We start from the raw sequence: 17,823 nt of genomic DNA, 5'->3' as shown, positions 1-17,823 counted from the left end.
GGTATTAGGGGGGCCTTTGTGGTGCCACCTGATTTGCCACTGGCTTGGCAGGTGACACAGGAGCGACAAAACTCCTTGGCATCTTCTGACATATGAGGCCAGTGAAAGTGAGGGACAAGCCTGTCCCAAGTCTTGTTCTGGCCTAAGTGTCCTGCAAGGGGAATATCATGGGCCAAGGTTAGAAGGAAGCCCCTAAATTGCAATGGTATGACCAACCTCCTGGTTGTACCAGGCTTGGGGTCTCTAGCCTCTGAATAAAGGAGCCCATCATCCCAATATACTTTATGGGTACCTTGATCATTCCCTGCAGCCTCAGCAGCAGCTTGCTGTCTGAGGGGTTCAAGTGAAGGGCAAGTCAACTGAGCCTGCCCCAGGTCTGCCCTTGAGGGTCCCCCTGTCCCCAGAAACTCAACCTGATCAGGTTCAAGCTCTTCAGAGACAGTCTCCTCTTGGATCACAGAATCACCCTCCTGTGAGGTCTGATCCTCAACCTGGGGCAAGTGGGAAGGCACTGCCTCGACCCTCTTGCTCCTTCTCTTGGGTTGTGGTTGGTCTATAGTTTCAAGATCCACCACAGGTTCAGGTAGGCACTTCTTGGCCTGGGACCTGGTTACAGCAAGGACATGGGCTGAAATCCCTAGCATTTCTGCATAAGTCCTGTACTCCACTTCTGACCATAATGATTCCTCCAGATCATTGCCCAACAAACAGTCAACTGGGAGGTCTGCACTAACAACAACCCTTTTGAGGCCAGTTACCCTTCCCCAGGAGAAATTAACAACAGCCACACTATGTGTAGTAGTGGTGTTGCTAGCATTGGTCACTAGGTAATTCTCACCTAGTATCATCTGTTCAGGGTCCACAAAGTTAGGTGTCACCATAGTGACACTGGCACAAGTGTCCCTGTAGGCCTGAGCCATTTTGTCATTGATTAAAGGCGTCTGCCTGTACTTGCCCAGGTTACTAGGACTCACAGTAGAGGACATAGCTATGTCCCCCTCACAGATCAGAACTGCCTGAGTAGGGATCCTGACTAAGCCAGTCTCCCCCTCAGATCCCAGGGTTAACCCTACTATCCCCTTGGGTTGTGTACTACCACTGCTAACTGTACTAGGGGGTGCAGGTGTCTTAGGGACTGCAGTAGTAGCCACTGGGTTCCTTTTAGTGCATTCACTTCCCCAGTGAGAAGTGGACTTACAAGTATTGCACCAAGGTTTCTTTGGGCCATCATTCTTCTTCTTCTTTCCATTTTGGGAAACACCCTCCTTATTATTAGTTTGGGGGCCTGTAGAAGACTTCTGGTCTTTATCTTTCTGATTACCACCCTTCTGATCTGCTTTCTTCTGATTACCTCCTTGGTTCTGGGGTTTCTGCTTAACCCTTGTTCTGACCCATTTGTCTGCCTTCTTTCCCAATTCTTGGGGAGAGGTCAGATCAGAGTCTACAAGGTGTTGATGCAATAGCTGGTTTTGACAGTTATTAAGGATCTGCTCTCTCATTATAAGATTGTACAATCCTGTATAGTCTGAGACTTTACTTCCCTGCAACCAACCCTCCAGAGCCTTAGTGGCACAATCAATGAAATCAGTCCAGTCTTGAGTCTGTGCTTTTTCGGTGTCTCTGAACAACAACCTGTATTGCTCAGTGGTTAGGCCAAACCCATCAATAAGAGCACTCTTCAAGACAGAGTAGTTTTTAGCATCCTCAGGTCTAACTGTGAGGAGCTTATCTCTCCCTTTATCAGAAAAGGAGAGCCACAAGATTGCTGCCCACTGATCCTCAGGGACCTGCTGTACCATGCAGGCCCTCTCAAGAGCAGTTATCCATTTGTGGATATCATCCCCATCTTTGTAGGGGGCACAATCTTACTCAGGTTTCTATTGTCATAGGACCTGTCGTTATCTCTTGGGATAATGCTGCCACCAGTGGGAGTCTCCCCACTCAATCTCTGCTCTCTTGCAAGAGCAAGTCTAGCTTGGGCCAGGGCTAATTCCTCTCTCTCTATTAGGAGATTAACTGCTCTCATCCTGGCTTTATGCTCTCTTCTTTGAGGGGAAGTCATTCCTCTCTGTGATTCCCTTGAGGCACTAGAAATGTGAGAATCCCTGGAAGGGCTTCTCTCTCTCCTATTGCCTGGGAGAATCCTGTTATGTACTCTGGGGAGGCGCTGGCCCTCTCCATTTCCATGTAGATCCAAGTTGGCCTGGCTAAGCCTTGCCACTGGGACCTGGTTATCCCCTTGATCCAAATCTGAATCTTCACCATTTGATCCTGGGTCTGCCTCCACATTTTCTACTTCTGGGGAGGTGTTCTCAGTCTCTGGGGGATCTACTCCTTCTCCTGATCCTGAGGGAACTACCTTAGCTCTCTCTAAGTCATCTTTTTCCAGGATGGCTATCATGATAGGAATAGTAGGGTTGTGACTCTTTCTCAGCTTCCTTGCAGTGCACAAGGCACTCAAGTCTTTGTAGCTGAATTTGTCATAGCTGGAGGTTGCCTGTGGAGGGTCAATCCTCACAGGTAGAGAGCCTGAAGGTTCACCTGTGCCAGACATGACTCTAGTGTGGTGTAAGTGATGCACCTACCTACACTAAGTGTTTTCCTACTGTCCCTTACTAGTGGGTTGTAGTCAGGGTGTGCTAAGCCCTTCTACCTACAACCGCTAAGTTCAGTAGAACTCAAATATGCTAAGCTTTTATTTATATGTACCTATGGTACTTAATGTGATCTTTCAATTTGATAAAAAGATTGCAAAGGTAAAACAACAGCAAGCTCAAATCCGTACCGCTGCTCATCAATGTGAGAAGTTGGCCTGGTATATGATGTCCACAGTTCTGTGGGCACCCTGTATCAGTCCAAACAATCCCTTATGGTGGTGGTTGTAAGTCAACCTTATAGACAAGCTATCCTAGGGGTAGCATGGACTAAGCAGCCTTAAAGGCTTAACTCCAAAGGACATGTGAAGCCAGCTGTTTTACCATATACAATCCTGTAATATCAAATGAAAGGACACCACACAAGTTATATATTATCAAAATATATGTATTTATTCTTAGAATAATCCCCACTACTCTTTATGAGCAATGAAGCACAAGCGTTTAAATAAAAGCACAGTATAACATAGACAAGTTGCACGTTTTTGGATGAGGCCGGTGGCCACTCAAACCATATATCAAAAAAGTGGTATAACAATCACTAATCGATGGGGGGTAAGGCCTTGGGCCTTGGGAATCGCTGGGACTACACTGGACTAACAGCAGTTAGGACGGGAGTAGCCCGCGGGATTCGGGTGCAGTGCGGGAAGCACGGCTTGCACCAATGTTAGGTCAATGGTGCGTAAAAGTCACAAAGTTATTGCAAAAGGAGTCTTCCGACTGGACTAGGACTACCAAACTTTAGACTTAGGCACTAGAGGTGTGTACCAGTGTGGAAACACCGGCGCTAGTAAGTTACCTCACCCACAGGAAGCGGGTGCATAGGTGCCAAAGTGTGTCGGGTTTCGTCACGCAGTTCGATGGTGCCTGAAGATGAAGATGCTGCAGGCGTCCAGGAGAGAAGTGTCCGGTGCGATCCAAGGGTGGATCGAAGTTGATGGGTACCTGAAAGCAGAGGGGACAGAGTCTGGGTCACTAGCCAGTGACCAGGAAGGAACCAGGCGATGTCGGGCGCTATCAGGTTGATGTCGGGTGCCTTGTCTCCGCTGCCACGTGGACTCTGGGGCACCGAGGATGTCCTGGAGTGGATCACGAGCTGTCCCACGAAGGCTCTCGCTGTCGGCGGTGTCGGCTTGCGGATCAGAGTCAACAAGTCTTGGCAAAGGCAACCCAAGCAGGATTCGAAGAAGGCTTAACACTCGGACCAGCAAGGTCTGAGCGGGTGCTCCTTTTCAGGGGAGCGAGTGCCAACCTGGAGCAACCAGACTAGCTGTGTAAATTCAAGGTTTCGTCGGTACTGGGGCCACTAGCCAACAGGCAAGCGACCGGACCAATGCGTCGAGCAGAAAGATGCAAAAGGGCCCCACGGAGCACTCGTCGAGTGTGGAGGGGTGAGCTTCGGTGCACAAGCTGCTCGGGGCTGGAGCTTCTCAGACTCCAATGCACAGCTTCGAGGGGGCCTCGGATGCTGCACGGTCAGCGCTTCGTTGTTTCTCCAAGATGGCCGCTCCCACGCTTCAGGTCGCCTCCACGGGTCCCAGCTCTGCAGGGACTGTGGATCGGGCTGTTAGAAGGCAGGCACGCTGGGTCTTGTCGATCTCTGTCGCTCGAGTTGCGGCGGGAACTGCAACAAAGCAAACATCGAGGTGCTGGATGGTGCCTGTTTGCACAGGGTGGTCACTCCTTGACCACAAGGGAGATTCTTCAGTCTTCCACGTCGAGTGGGATGTCGAAGGGTCCAGAGTTTCGTTTCATAAGTTTCTGTCAGGATAATCTGATGTGCATTGGCACTGCTCCCACCTATATTCCAAATCTGGGGGCTGGATTACCTGCTAGGTCCCTCCTATGGGTGGGACCCAGGAAGGGGGTGTTTACACCCCTTTCCTTTGTCCAGTTTGCCGCCAAGACTGGGGCTGGAGTGCCCCAGAACCGGTTTGACTGGAATCTGCCGAGTGACACCTTGTGTGTCCCAGGCAGTGTCTAGTTTCTTTCAACCCTCCCTGCTACAATCCACTATCTCCTGTCTGGGGTGGTGTGACACCTCCCTGTGACAGGAGATCCTTTGATCAAGCATCCTCTGCCGAGTTTCGGTCAGCAGCAGGAGGCCAGACTCGTGTCTCGGGCAGCAGCATCCATTTTGTGATGCTGGGGCTCTGGTTAGGATTAACCGCATTTGCAGTAAGTAACATGTCTTCTCCCTCTAGAAGGGTGGAATGCTACCCCCGTCGCCAGAATTGGCGAGGGGGTAGTATTCCAAAATGTATGACACCAAACACGACATGTTTTGATAAAGCCAAACCAAAGTTAGCATTAACCGCGAGGATTATAATGCACTTAAGAGTATATGGTATGGCAGTATCACTGGAACAGCAGTAAGGAAATGGTTCCGAACGCTGCAGACAGGCTCAGCTCATGCTAGAGCACCATCTCACATAAAACCAAGCACTCTGCCTCCAGGATTGTAAAGGCCTGCCATAGGAGTGACTTATAGGTATATATGTGTCCAGATATAGGTTTAGACATAGGTATACTATATCTAAGCAAGGGGTGATTACACCACCTTGCCCCAGCTGTGTGAACAGCCAGTTGTGTTGATTTAAGTACCAACCAGGGGTGGCAAAAGATATGCTGCAGCCCCTGGTAGGCCTTGGATGCACCTATGCCCTTGGCACCTATAGTGCACTGTATAGGGGCTGACAAGGTGTCCAGTACCAAATTGTTTATGTACCTACAGTACATGTCTGTGAATTTAGAGAGAGAACAGCAGGCTGTGGGTCTGATTAGCAGGCCCACAGCCACATTAAGTCGAAACCAGTGAAGCAAAAAGCAAAAAGCAAAAATTGGGGTGACCATAGGATAACAGACCCTACTCTCCTACAGATGGATTCTGCAAAGCTTCAGAATGAAGGAGAACCAGCATGTAGGCCTATTTGAAGGCACCTGAGGTGAGATGTCTTTCTGGTAGTGGATTGAAGTGGGGAGTGTTTCTTGCTTGTCCTAGGTGCTGTGGTATGGGTGCAGCAGCCTTCTGCATATGCTAGCACTGTCAGAGGAAGGACTTCTTGGTGAAGGGTGCGGTGAGGCCAGAAAGTTGCAGTTTTTGCCAGCGAGCGGGTGAGAAAGAGGAGGGCCTTATCTGTATCGACTATCGATGACTGCCATTTTGCTGCACAAAGACTTAGAATAAGAGAGGGCATTACTGTTGCGAGCGCTGTGTAGCAGTCAGACAGAATATGTTCGCCTCTGTGCATTGAAACCTCTGCCCATGACGTAAGGACGGGCAAAGCATTACATGGAGGGGTATTGCTTTACCTCATTTTATCTCATCCTGGTCAGGATAGGGTGAGGGAGGTTGAGGGACAACCATACACCTGAAAATACCAAAAATACCGAAAACCAGCAATGAGATCACCAACGATTTATGTTTTTTCATCATGGTTTTATATAACTCAGCCCAGCGCTTTACAGGTAACAAAAGATATGGTAGTGAGAACATGGTCCTGTAGCACATTTTAAACATGCAAGCGTGTACATGCACGTTTTATTTGAACATTATGCAGCTGAACCTTGCTGCGACAAAGGACTGTCTTGCCTAATGTCAATAGTTATTAATTGCTTGAAGTGGTTTCTGATCGCAAAGCCATACCCAGGCCTGGCCCTTCCTGCTAAACGGCTGAAGCCCAGCCAATGGACTATGTTTTTGCCCCGCATTTGCCTCACTGCACAATGTGGTTTTTGACTTTTATTTCTTTTGCACAGTTTGTGCTCACCTCTAGCACATTTACAAAAAAGCCAAATATGCCAATTAGTTCAACAAAAACAATTGCCAGGTTTAAGGAAAGACACATGCAGTGAAGTACTGTTTAGCACTCCAGGTAATACGAACTACTTCTCATTTCCTTTCTTTTTGTTAGTCTGCAGGGAAAAAGCTTAGAAATGCTTGATTGTTGTGGAAAAGTCGCAATTATCTTAGTCGTTGTGGAGCATATATTATCTGATTAGAATATTTGATTCATTATATGTTCTTTTTGAAAATCTATAATGAACATTTTATTCCTCAATTGGGCTGGGGATCTAACACCTTTCTCAACGACGGTAACTAACTGTCAAAGGTTAGATACACTCAACCTAATGGTAGGAGCACACAATTATTCTTTGGCTTTAGTTACGCAAACCTTTGTACTTTGGTGCTTCCTTCTAAATTGTTTTTTTTTAAACTTTATTTAAAGTTTCGCATGAATACAAATGACAGAAATGCAAAAATAATGTATTGACATGATGAAAAGAACATAAGAAAAACAATAAAAGCATAACCAAACAGATACAATGCAATGTATTATCAAATAATGAACATAATAATAGAGCAGCAAAGCATATCCATGAGGTAGGAACATAAAAAATGATTATCGGGGTGAAGATCGAAAGGAGAGTGCCACGATATCTCAGCATTGCAGTAGAATAAAGACATCATACCGAGTGAGCATCACTCCAAGAACACAATCACTTGTATTGAGTAGTGCCAGCAGACAACAAACAGCAAGATAGCGATGCAGATTCCGGCACTGTACCTCCCAGTTGTAGAGAGGGAGGTGATTCAGCCCACCCCGGTCGGAGTGATGCCAGATAGTGTCAATGGCTCTTGGGTCACTTGTTGCCGGGAGATGTAGTTACGGTAGGGGCCCCATATGTCAGTAGGCCTGGAAGAGGGGGGGAGTAAAGTGCTGAACTCCTCGCAGTTAGTGTTGGAAGAGGGTGGGAGTAAAGTGCTGAACTCCTCGCAGTTAGTGTTGCAGAAGGTTAAACTGTTTAGCCCTGATCTGAGAGTGGGGACCCGTCTACTACCCCAGAGCAATGCAATTTCCCTTTTGGCCAACATGAAGCAAAGCGCTGCCAATCTACGAATGTTCCTAGGGAAATTTGCGACATATCCCAGCAGTGCAATCTCAGGAGTAGGCCGGAGTGGCATGGAGAGTATATCCCCCAGTGTAGTGTGTACGTCTAACCAGTATTGATGTATCTTGGGGCAAGTCCATGTCAAGTGCGCGAAATCTGCAAAGGGGGAAAGACATTTCCGACAGTGGTGGGGTCGGGAGTCATCTATACTATGTGCACGGGCCCGGGTAAAATACATCCGCCGGAGAAATTTAAACTGTAGCAACTTGTGTCGACTGTTCAGGGAGACCTCCGTCGTGGCCTTACAACAGTATGTCCATTGCTCATCTGTAATAGGACTGCCTAAATCTCTCTCTCGTGCGGCCCTGAGTTTGGAGTCATCTATAGGTTTAAGTGTCACGCATTGTTTATATAGCTTGGAGATCAGGTGCGTGTTAGATGGGCTCTGTATTATTAACGTGAGTGGGGGGACCTCTTCTGGGGCTAGAGGAAAGGAGGAGAAACACGCCCTCAACGCTAAGCGCAGTCGAGTGAGAATAAAGGCGTCCATGAAGGAGTGGTCAGAAAAACGGGGTTCCTCCGTCATAGAAAATACATGACCATCGGGGAAAAGATCCCCGAGGGTGGCAATCGTAAATTTCTGCAAGGTGTGTTTTACCAATGTCCCTTCTGTAATGGGAAGAAGGGAGGAATTTGGAAGGGGTAGTGCCGGTGAGTAGAGCACATCTAGCCCTAAAAGTTTACGAAGCTTAATCCAGGCCCAGCATGTGGTGGATACTGTTTGTATGTCCCGCTGGTCCAGAGGAAAGCCAGTGGGGAGAAGTGTGAGAAGCTGCCCAGGGAGAACCAAATCCGCCTCTGGGAGTAAGTATGGAATACGTGCGTCTGGGTGAAACCAAGAGTAGGCGTAGGCACATTGGGCAAGTAAATAGTACAGATAAAAGTCTGGTACACCCAGCCCGCCCTTATCTGGCGGCATGGTCAAGACCTTCCAACTGACACGAGGCGTGCGGTCACCCCATACCAATCGGAGCAGGAGTGAGCGAAGTTGCATGAAGAAGGCTTTGGTGAGGGGAACTGGTATGTTATTAAAATAATATAAAACCCGTGGAAGAACCACCATTTTAATGATCGCTACTCTCCCGGCCATAGAGAGGGGAAGAGTAATCCAGTGGTTAATCTGAGACTCCAACCTAGAGACTGCAGAGCCGTAGTTGAGGCGTATCATCGAGGCAGTGTCTCTGTGGATATGAATCCCTAGGTATTTAACGGAATCATCGCACCACTCTAGTGGAAAGTCAAAGGACCAGGGTGTAGTTCTGGTAGTAAGTGGAAAAATGACAGACTTGTGCCAGTTGATATTTAGTCCCGAGAATGCGCCGAAACGGATAATTTCCCGTATCAATGGGGACAGATTAGAGTGGGGGTGCCGGACATACAGTATCATGTCGTCTTCGTACATGGACAACAATAAAGGTCCAGTACGAAACTGCAATCCGCGTTGGAGGTGGTTTTCCTAGATCTAGAGCTTAGATAAACAATAGCGGGGAGAGGGGGCAGCCCTGTCTCGTGCCCCGCGATAGGGGGAAGGGGTCAGACAATACTCCATTAAGTGTCAGCTGAGCGGTGGACCTGGAATACAAAAGTGCAACCGTTTCAATAAAACACTCCGGCATGCCCATACGGCGCATGGCAGAGAGGAAGAACGGCCATTCCAGAGAGTCGAATGCTTTCTCTGCATCCAATAAAATTGCCGTGGCTGGAGTGACGGGGTCAATACGGTGTAGGACCCTGAATAGGATGCGGAGGTTAAGGGACGTAGACCTATGGGGAAAAAATCCCGACTGTACGGGAGAGATGATAAATTCCATCAGAAGGGAGAGTCTGATCGCTATCACTTTTGCTAGGATTTTGTAGTCCGTGTTCAGCAGTGACAGCGGTCTATATGAACCGCAGAGCATGGGGTCCTTCCCTGGTTTAGGCAATAGAATGATCACTGCTTCACGAAACGTCGGGGGCAGGATGCCCACCTCCAAGGCCTCCGCGTAGATCTCAACCAGCCGAGGCACCAGAAGTTCTTTATATGTTTTATAAAAGTCGGCCGAGAAGCCGTCCAATCTGGGGGCTGAAGAGCCACGCAAAGCATCAATGGCTTCTATGATGCTGTCTGCAGTGATAGGGGCTAGAAGGAACTCTTGCATGTAACGTTCCAGATACACGAGGGCCACCTCCGATAGATACTCTTCTTGGTCGGCCTGAGTCCCGGAAAGGCGTGAGGTGTAAAGGGACTTATAGTACGTGAGGAAGAGCTCACAGACCGCCGGGGTCGAGTGTACTGGGGTGCCGTGTAGACCAGACATGGAAAGGATGCCAGTAGGGGCTCTAGGAGGGGGCAGGGTGTTCGCTAATAGGCGACCAGGGCGATCACCTTCTCCATAACGCCTTGCTACGCAATGTTTATTGAGAAAGGAAAGTTCTCTATTCGCTGCGTCTCGGAATTTAATGTTTCGTGCTAAGCGAGTGGTGGACAGAGCGTCTGTTGGGGCAGTAAGTAGATCGCGATCAACGGCAGCAATTTCTTCTTCGATCTTGTTTAGGGTGGAACGCAGGTCTCAGAGGATCCCTGAGTGTTTTGAAATGCACACCCCTCTGATAAATGCCTTGAAGCCCTCCCACAGGACCGCCCACGTGTCAACAGTGCCAGTGTTCAAATCAAAGTAGTCCTCGATAGCTTGTCGTACCTCCTCAGTGAAGACGGGGTCTAGCAACGCTCGTCCAGGGAAACGCCAACACCTCTCAAAACCCCCCTCTCTAGGGACAGACAGTTGGAGCAGAACCGGGCAGTGATCCGAAAGAGTGCGGACTGATCCCAACCAGCTGGCAATCATGGGCGAGACTAGGCAGTAATCCAGTCTGGTCCAAGTGTTGTGGAACCCGGAGTAGTGAGTGAACGTAGGATTAATAGAGTGTAAACGTGCCTCAACGTCGACTAGGGAAAAATGTGTGCAGATCTCGCGAAGGGCCCGCCGGGAGTGGGGTTTGGTATCGGGGTTGGAAGCAGTACTATCTCTTATCATGATCCATGAGAAGGTTAAAGTCCCCGCCAATAATCAGGAGCCCAGTGTCAGTAGCAAGGAGGTGGGTGGAAAGGGATTGATAGAAAGAGGGAGAATCAGTGTTCGGGCCATAGACACACACCAATGACACCCTATGGCCCATGAGCTGCCCAGTGACGATCAGGAAACGACCTTCAGGGTCGCGTTTTGTGGAGAAGTGTGCGAACTGGATGTGTTTATGCACAAGGATAGCCACCCCTCTTGAGTACGAGCTAAAACCAGAGAAGTACCTGTTCGGGCCCCACCCGGCTGCCAGGCCACCAGCCATGGCGTCCGATAAATGAGTTTCCTGCATGAAAAGGATATCTACCTTATGACGTGCCACGTAGTTGAGGACGTGCCTCCATTTCCTATTATCGTCCAGGCCCCGCACATTCCAAGTCATCAAAGACAGTCCGGAGGGACCGGGCACATTACCTAGCACAACCATATCTGCAATGTTCTATAAATTGAGTCAATGCATCGACAAAACATAGCACTAAAAATCATCTTCATACTTTGCAGCCTGCAGTAATCAACTGAAAAAACAAAAAGAAAAATAAAAAACACAAAAAATCCTTCCCACCCGCCACCCACCCTCTCCCTACCCAGAAAGAGGAATGCCCAAGTAACGTTCCCACAAAAACAAACCACGGAGGTATTCACCATGGGGCATGGCAACACCACGCCAGTCGGGCGAGTCAGCATTCAGATAATTAAAACAGTAGAATGGTAAATATGCATTCGAACGAGCAAGAACCAACAGTCACATTTTGAACCAAGGAGTAGAACCAAACAGTCATTCAGCCACTTCCAGACTGGGGAAAGAGGTCCACGCTGGGTTGCGAGGACTGCTGCTGCGGAGGGGAGTGTGGCCGTGAGCCCCCGGGCGAGCCACTTTTGTTGTTCTTGAAGTTGCTGAAAAATTCCTGTGCGGCGTTTGGGGTATCAAAAGTTCTCGGTTTGCCATCAATGTCCACCCTGAGTCTGGCCGGGTAGAGCATACCATAACGGAGGCCTAGATTTCTCAGCATGGCCTTGACGCTCTGGTACTTTCGTCTGGCCTCCTGCACCATGAATGTAAAGTCCGGGAAGAGGGATAGGCTGATGCCCTGCCATTGGATGTCACCTTTCTCACGGGCCGCTCGGAGGGCTGAGTCTCGATCGCGAAAGTTCATGAGCCTTGCAATGATCGGTCTGGGGTGCAAGCCCGGTTTGGGGCGAGGGCCCAGGGACCGATGCGCTCGTTCAACCACGAAGCCCTGGGTAAAGGTTTCCCTACCAAAGAGGTCCGACAAGAGTTGTTCCACAAACGTGTCCAGTTGACCAGTGGGTGTCGTCTCTGGAACGCCAAGAAGGGGTATGTTGTTGCGGCGCCCCATTGCTTCCAAATCTTCGTTTTTCATAGCCACGTCCTTCAGGATCTTTTCGACTCTTCCCAGCCGTTTCAGGGAGGAGGAGGAGGCGCCATCTTCGAGGTCGGAAACCCTGTACTCCACCACGTCAAGCCTGCGGTCGTGACCCTGGATTTTGGCATTCATGGTGGCCAATTTTTTATCGAGGTCGTCAAAGCGGGCGTGTAGGGCCTTGAAGCCGGATCTCATTTCGGCTATCATGGCGGCAGCCAGGGAGTTAGAGTCAAAACCCTCCACATGTGGGGCTGCCGCGGCAGTAGGATCAGCAGTAGGGTCCGCCGAGGTGTCAGGAGGCTTTTCAAATTGGAGTTTAGGCTGTCTCGGGTCTTTTTTGACCATTGTGAAAAGTGAGCTGGTGCCCAGGGAGGGCGACGCAGTTTGTGGCGTGCAGGCGTAGAAATGAGCTGGTCAGCCAGAGCCGAGGTGAGCCCCCGGGGTAATGGGAAGATGTAGATGGTCAAACCGGGGCACTGTCGCATGGATCAACCCGGGTCTCAGGGTGCCCAGCGTGCCAGGACCGGTCGGGTCGCCACCAGGACCAGGATGCCGCTGAGGGCCGCACAGCGCCGAGCAGAGTCACTGCGTCAGAGAGGGTCTCCAAAGAGATGGTATGTGCAGGTCCACTGCGGTTGGCTGCGAACAGGAGACAAACAGGCGCCAATGTGTCGTGAAAAAGCAGCCAGTAGGCCTCCCTATCAGAGCGGCTGGTAGGTTAGGCAGTATTGCACAGCCGAGCGAGCCAGACGCGTGGGTGCTGCCGAGGGAGGGCCCGGGACAGGAGGAGGGTGGGAAGCGGAGCCAGATATCCCCCACCGGTCACAGGGCACCCCTCCGGTGTCGAAAGGGGGGGAAAAGCATCATCACCCTAACCCTACCGTCCCACCGCCACCTCCCGACACCCCACCACCCCAGGAAGCCGGCCCCGCACCACACGCTCTCCAGACCTGCCTCCAAACCTACTGTGGGCCCCGGCTCTGAAAAACCGCCGTAGGCCCGAAGGCCGTCACCGCCACAATGGTCGAGGGGGGCCCAGCAGAGGAGGCCAGCCGGGAGACAGGGAGCAGGGATAGCCCCCAGAGCAGCGGTGCACAGGAAGAGGCCAGCGTTCAGGCAGAGCAACAGGCGAAGACTCACCCCAGCTCCGACGGCCCTAGCACGATGCCGGCGGTATCTCAATGCAGGCCCGGTGTCATCCGGCTCGACCGCCGTCCTCTTGAGTGCCGCAGCCGCACCAATCACCCCCTTTTGTACCGCTTTGGCCGCCATAAGTGTGGCAGGGTATGCTCAGACGTGAGTCCCTTGCTCACTTTGCCACTGGATTCAAGCAAGCCGGGCTGAAGACGGCTGTAATGCCAGAAACCGGTCCTCGGAAGCTTGTTTCTAGTCCAGGGAAGGCATGGCTTGGCAGTTCGGGCTGGACTGTTCCCATGAGGCACAGGGTCAGACTGATTTGCATATAGCCATGTCTGAACTGGGGTGGCAGAGTGGGCTAAAGAACGGTGATGGATCAAACCCAGATCTTTTGACTGGGTGTGAGTGTTTGATTGGTTCAGATGCTCAGTCCATCACCACCCCCTTTTGTACCGCTTTGGCCGCCATAAGTGTGGCAGGGTATGCTCAGACGTGAGTCCCTTGCTCACTTTGCCACTGGATTCAAGCAAGCCGGGCTGAAGACGGCTGTAATGCCAGAAACCGGTCCTCGGAATCTTGTTTCCGGTCCAGGGAAGGCATGGCTTGGCAGTTCAGGCTGGACTGTTCCCATGAGGCACTGGGTCAGACTGATTTGCATATACCCATGTCTGAACTGGGGTGGCAGAGTGGGCTAAAGAACGGTGATGGATCAAACCCAGATCTTTTGACTGGGTGTGAGTATTTGATTGGTTCAGATGCTCCGTCCATCACCACCCCCTTTTGTACCGCAGCCGCACCAATCAGGCATCCCCCGGTAGCTGAGCTCTCCGCGCATCAGGGGGAGAAGGAGGTGTGTGGTCCGCTCGCTCTACGCCATGTAAAGGGCAGCTTGAAACGCCCGACCGGCGGAGCTCTATGCGGGAGCGGCCATCTTGGTCTCCTCCGTTGCCACGCCCCCTCCTTCTAAATTGTTTAATGGAGTGAAGAATAACCTACCTCCCCGAATGGAATGGGTTGTATTGTGATATTAAAGCCCTCTGTTGGAACATGATACTCTTGGTGAAATTAATCCATGTGGGAGCCCCTAGTATGTTGGGCTAAAACTTGCAAAGAAGGGCCTGAAGCGAGGTCTTAAAAAAATATTTGCCTATTTTTTCTTTTATTTTTTATTGTTGTTTTGAACTTTTCTTTTTCCTGTTTGAGTTGTACTTATACAAGTTGTATTTTACCTATAGTCCTAGCGACCAAGAGTGTTAGTACAGCCTGGGCTCTCCTCAGTCTCCTAAGCCTGGAAATCAGAGCTCTTTCTGTATCAATTATTCAATCAATCAATCATTCAAAAGACACGTTTATTATGACCGTATGGCCTTTAAACTACATATTCATCATATCACAAGATAAAAATACAATTGTTAAAAATTCTTAAAAGCCTAAAAATGAATTACATTAGATTCTCATAAAAACATATTTTTATAATAACACACTATAAGTCACGATAAAATACCTAAAGATTACAATACATAAAATGATTACAGAGATTCTATTTCAATCAATTTGTCACATCTTAGACCACCCTATTTCATATCATTGTTCCATAAGAAATCTTTTGGCTACTTGTATAAATTTCGCCAAGGCGATTGCACTCTCTAAGCTCTGCATATCCGTAAGTAGCTCAATTGCTTGCAACCTTCTGCTTATTCCATATTTTAAAAAGAGTGGCCTTAATACCATCCGCCCTACTGATATCAATTTTGGGCAATCCATTACAAAGTGAACGCTAGTACATTTTAAATCTTGCCCACATGTACATTTACCATAGTCATCCATTAGTATATTTTTTACTTTCTCATTTGCACGGGCGGGATTAATACCTATTCTCACTTTTAATCATTCCAATCTCATCCTATGATCTGGTACAGTATCTAAATATGGATATGTATTATAGTTACTCCAAGTTTTTATCATGAATTGCACAGACTTTTTTTGCTTCAAGTAATCCATATCGATCTTTCTGGATTTTTCATTTCCCAAGGTTTTTAAGACACTCTTCCATTCGTCAATACTCAATAATTCTGGATCCATTTTTTCTTTCAAGGTTTCACATATAGAGTACAGGTTATTTCTGGTAGCTATTGCCCACTTCAATTCGCTCTGTTGGATCTCCCTCCTACACCAACTCGACACTTTCTCCTCTTCTCCAGCTCCCAACCTTTTCCAAAATCTGCACAGATTTACCTGAACTTGAATATTCCATGCTGGCCAGTCTAGTTCTACCCTAATAGCCTGTATCATTGAGGAGCTAGGTAAGGAGAGAAGAGTTTTTGAGCATTTTCCTTCCTCCTTCTCCCAGGCACATTTCCTCCCCCCCCCCCCCGCCCCCAAGCACAGGATTTCCGCCCCATACTGCATCTGCGGGGGAATCATAGCCTTGAATGCTTTCAGCACTGGTCTATGAGATATATCTCCATAGATACTATTGAATTTTTTCAACCCACAAATGCCTGCTAATCCTTTTGTTTTTTGGGCCTGAAGGTGCATATTCCAGTTTAACGCTCTATCAAACCATACACCTAAGTATTTATATTCGTTTACAACTTCTAATTTTGTATGGTCCAGAGCCCAACTATATTCATGTTTTTTCTTTCCAAAGCCCAATATTTTTGTTTTTTCCACATTTACTATTATGTTTTTTGGATAAGCAATAAGTCTCAAAAACATTTAGCTTTCTTTGCAACCCTATTTCCGTTTGGTCTAAAATAACTAAGTCGTCTGCATATAGTAGGCACGACAGATGCTTTCCATCTACCTTGGGGCTTGCTCCTCTTTCAGTTATTAATAATTTTGGTAAGTCAGCAAGAACAATAGAAAATAATAATGGGGCCAATTATTCGAAATATGGTCTGTCACTTTCTATATGTATTTCAGGGCTTTTGCTTTTCCAGAGGTAGGATTCTGTTGGGAAATCTCCGACGTGAATCAGGTGTTTCATTAAGCTAAATGGCTTGAATCATTAATGAATTAAGTAAACTGCTAACTGTGGCCCTGACCAGAAGAGTGAACTGTAAGAAAAGCCTCTTTTTTTTCCATTATGCATTCTGCGACGCTGTTTGGGCTTATGTTTTCCTTGCACCCTGTTGACAGCCGCCTCTGTGCTGAACACCAACATCCAGGCTGCTGTGCAGGCCCCGCAGACCATCCAGCCACCCCAGGTCTTCCAGGTGCAGCAGGCGCCACAACCACAGCAGGCAGTCCAGCAGCAGCCCCCCCTACTGTCGGTGCCCCCTGTGATCCAGCCCCAGGTGACGGCGATGATGCAGAAACCAGTGGAAGCGCAGGCGCAGTTTGCCCTTCAGTCAGCAGGGTTCGCCTTTAATCCAACAATAGTAAGTATACTATTCTTGAGTCTGAAGTGCTGCTCAAACTGTTGTATCTACAACAAGAACAAAGGTCCCTTCCAAAACAAGTGCTATGTAAACAATAAAACACAGAAATGCAATGATGTCTATGTTTGTAAGCTCCAAATGGAGATTAAATCATTTAATTAAACAAACAATATTTGTGAACCATGAGGGTGGAAAAATCAGTGGACAGAAAGAACGAGGGAAATGATGACCTTTCCAAACTTAAGGCATATTACATGTGTGTGCCTAAAAACGACATAAACAATCAACGAGCCACATTTGAAAAGTATGTTTGCTTATAAATAAATACAACATAAACAAGTTAAGTCAGGACACTCAAGTCGTCACGTTTCGAGCCCTTTTAAGATAGGGGAATCATCATCAGGACACAAGGATTATGCCTGAGAAATTGCCTGTTAATTAATTGGAGAAAAGAAGAAGAAGAAGGGGAAGGGAGGAGAGGGGTTATACATGATCTGATTGATCTGAAACGTAAGATAATCAACCATCATTATATAAATGAATCAGGGGCATGCATTAATGGTTCAATAGAACCATAATTAAGCATGGGTTTATGTGCCAGTGTGCCAAGTGCGATGAGTATACTTAAAGTTAAAATTGAAGTGAACTGTTGTGGCTCTTCAGTGCTGGTGTGCCAAATCTAAATTCGTTTTACATTTTGCAGTTTTCTATGAATGAAAAGTTACTTTCTGTGTGTGCAGACAAGTCCCACCTTTCAGGTTGGACCCATGGTGATACATATTAGGTAAACTATATGCAGGGCCACTAGAATTACGCAACAGGCGAGCCCAATTATGTGGCAGGGTTGACTAAATTATGCAGCCAGAATTTTTTGGGGCGGTGAATCAATGCTGCTTTACTAATTTGTAGTTTTTACACGTTAATACAATATGTGCAAAAATGTCACCATATTAATATCAGTTAAACTACTAAATGAAGCAGTCTGCAATGAAATGAGAGCTGCCTCTGTGTGATAAAAGGCCTACAACATGCATGGCAGTATTTTCTTTTTACTTTTTATCCATTTTAGCTAGAACTGTTTTTTTGCTAAAATATGCAAAGTATGAAGAAAGTTGTGGATTAGATGGAACGTGTGGCAAATCCATTATCATGCATAAACGCGCGGAAGCCACAGATTTGCAAAATTCCAGGGTCCTCCACTATACGCATTAAAGAAGTGGACCTCCGCACTTATTTTTAACTTTTCTAGCAC

General features: G+C 48.1%; 1 protein-coding gene across 2 annotated transcripts in view; it reads left to right on the top strand.

The window, feature by feature from the left end:
- POU6F1 (POU class 6 homeobox 1) overlaps positions 1 to 17,823 on the top strand; it is a 211,186-nt gene that overhangs the window by 111,004 nt on the left and 82,359 nt on the right. For both annotated transcript variants that reach the window (XM_078688854.1, XM_078688855.1), the window contains one exon: positions 16,330 to 16,571. In XM_078688854.1, the coding sequence (XP_078544980.1) occupies positions 16,330 to 16,571 (242 nt within the window). The remainder of the gene's footprint in view (positions 1 to 16,329; positions 16,572 to 17,823) is intronic.

This window comes from Lissotriton helveticus, chromosome 1_1 (genome assembly GCF_964261635.1).
Source record: "Lissotriton helveticus chromosome 1_1, aLisHel1.1, whole genome shotgun sequence".
Lineage (NCBI taxonomy): Eukaryota > Metazoa > Chordata > Amphibia > Caudata > Salamandridae > Lissotriton > Lissotriton helveticus.
This window is presented reverse-complemented; position numbering and strand designations above follow the sequence as displayed.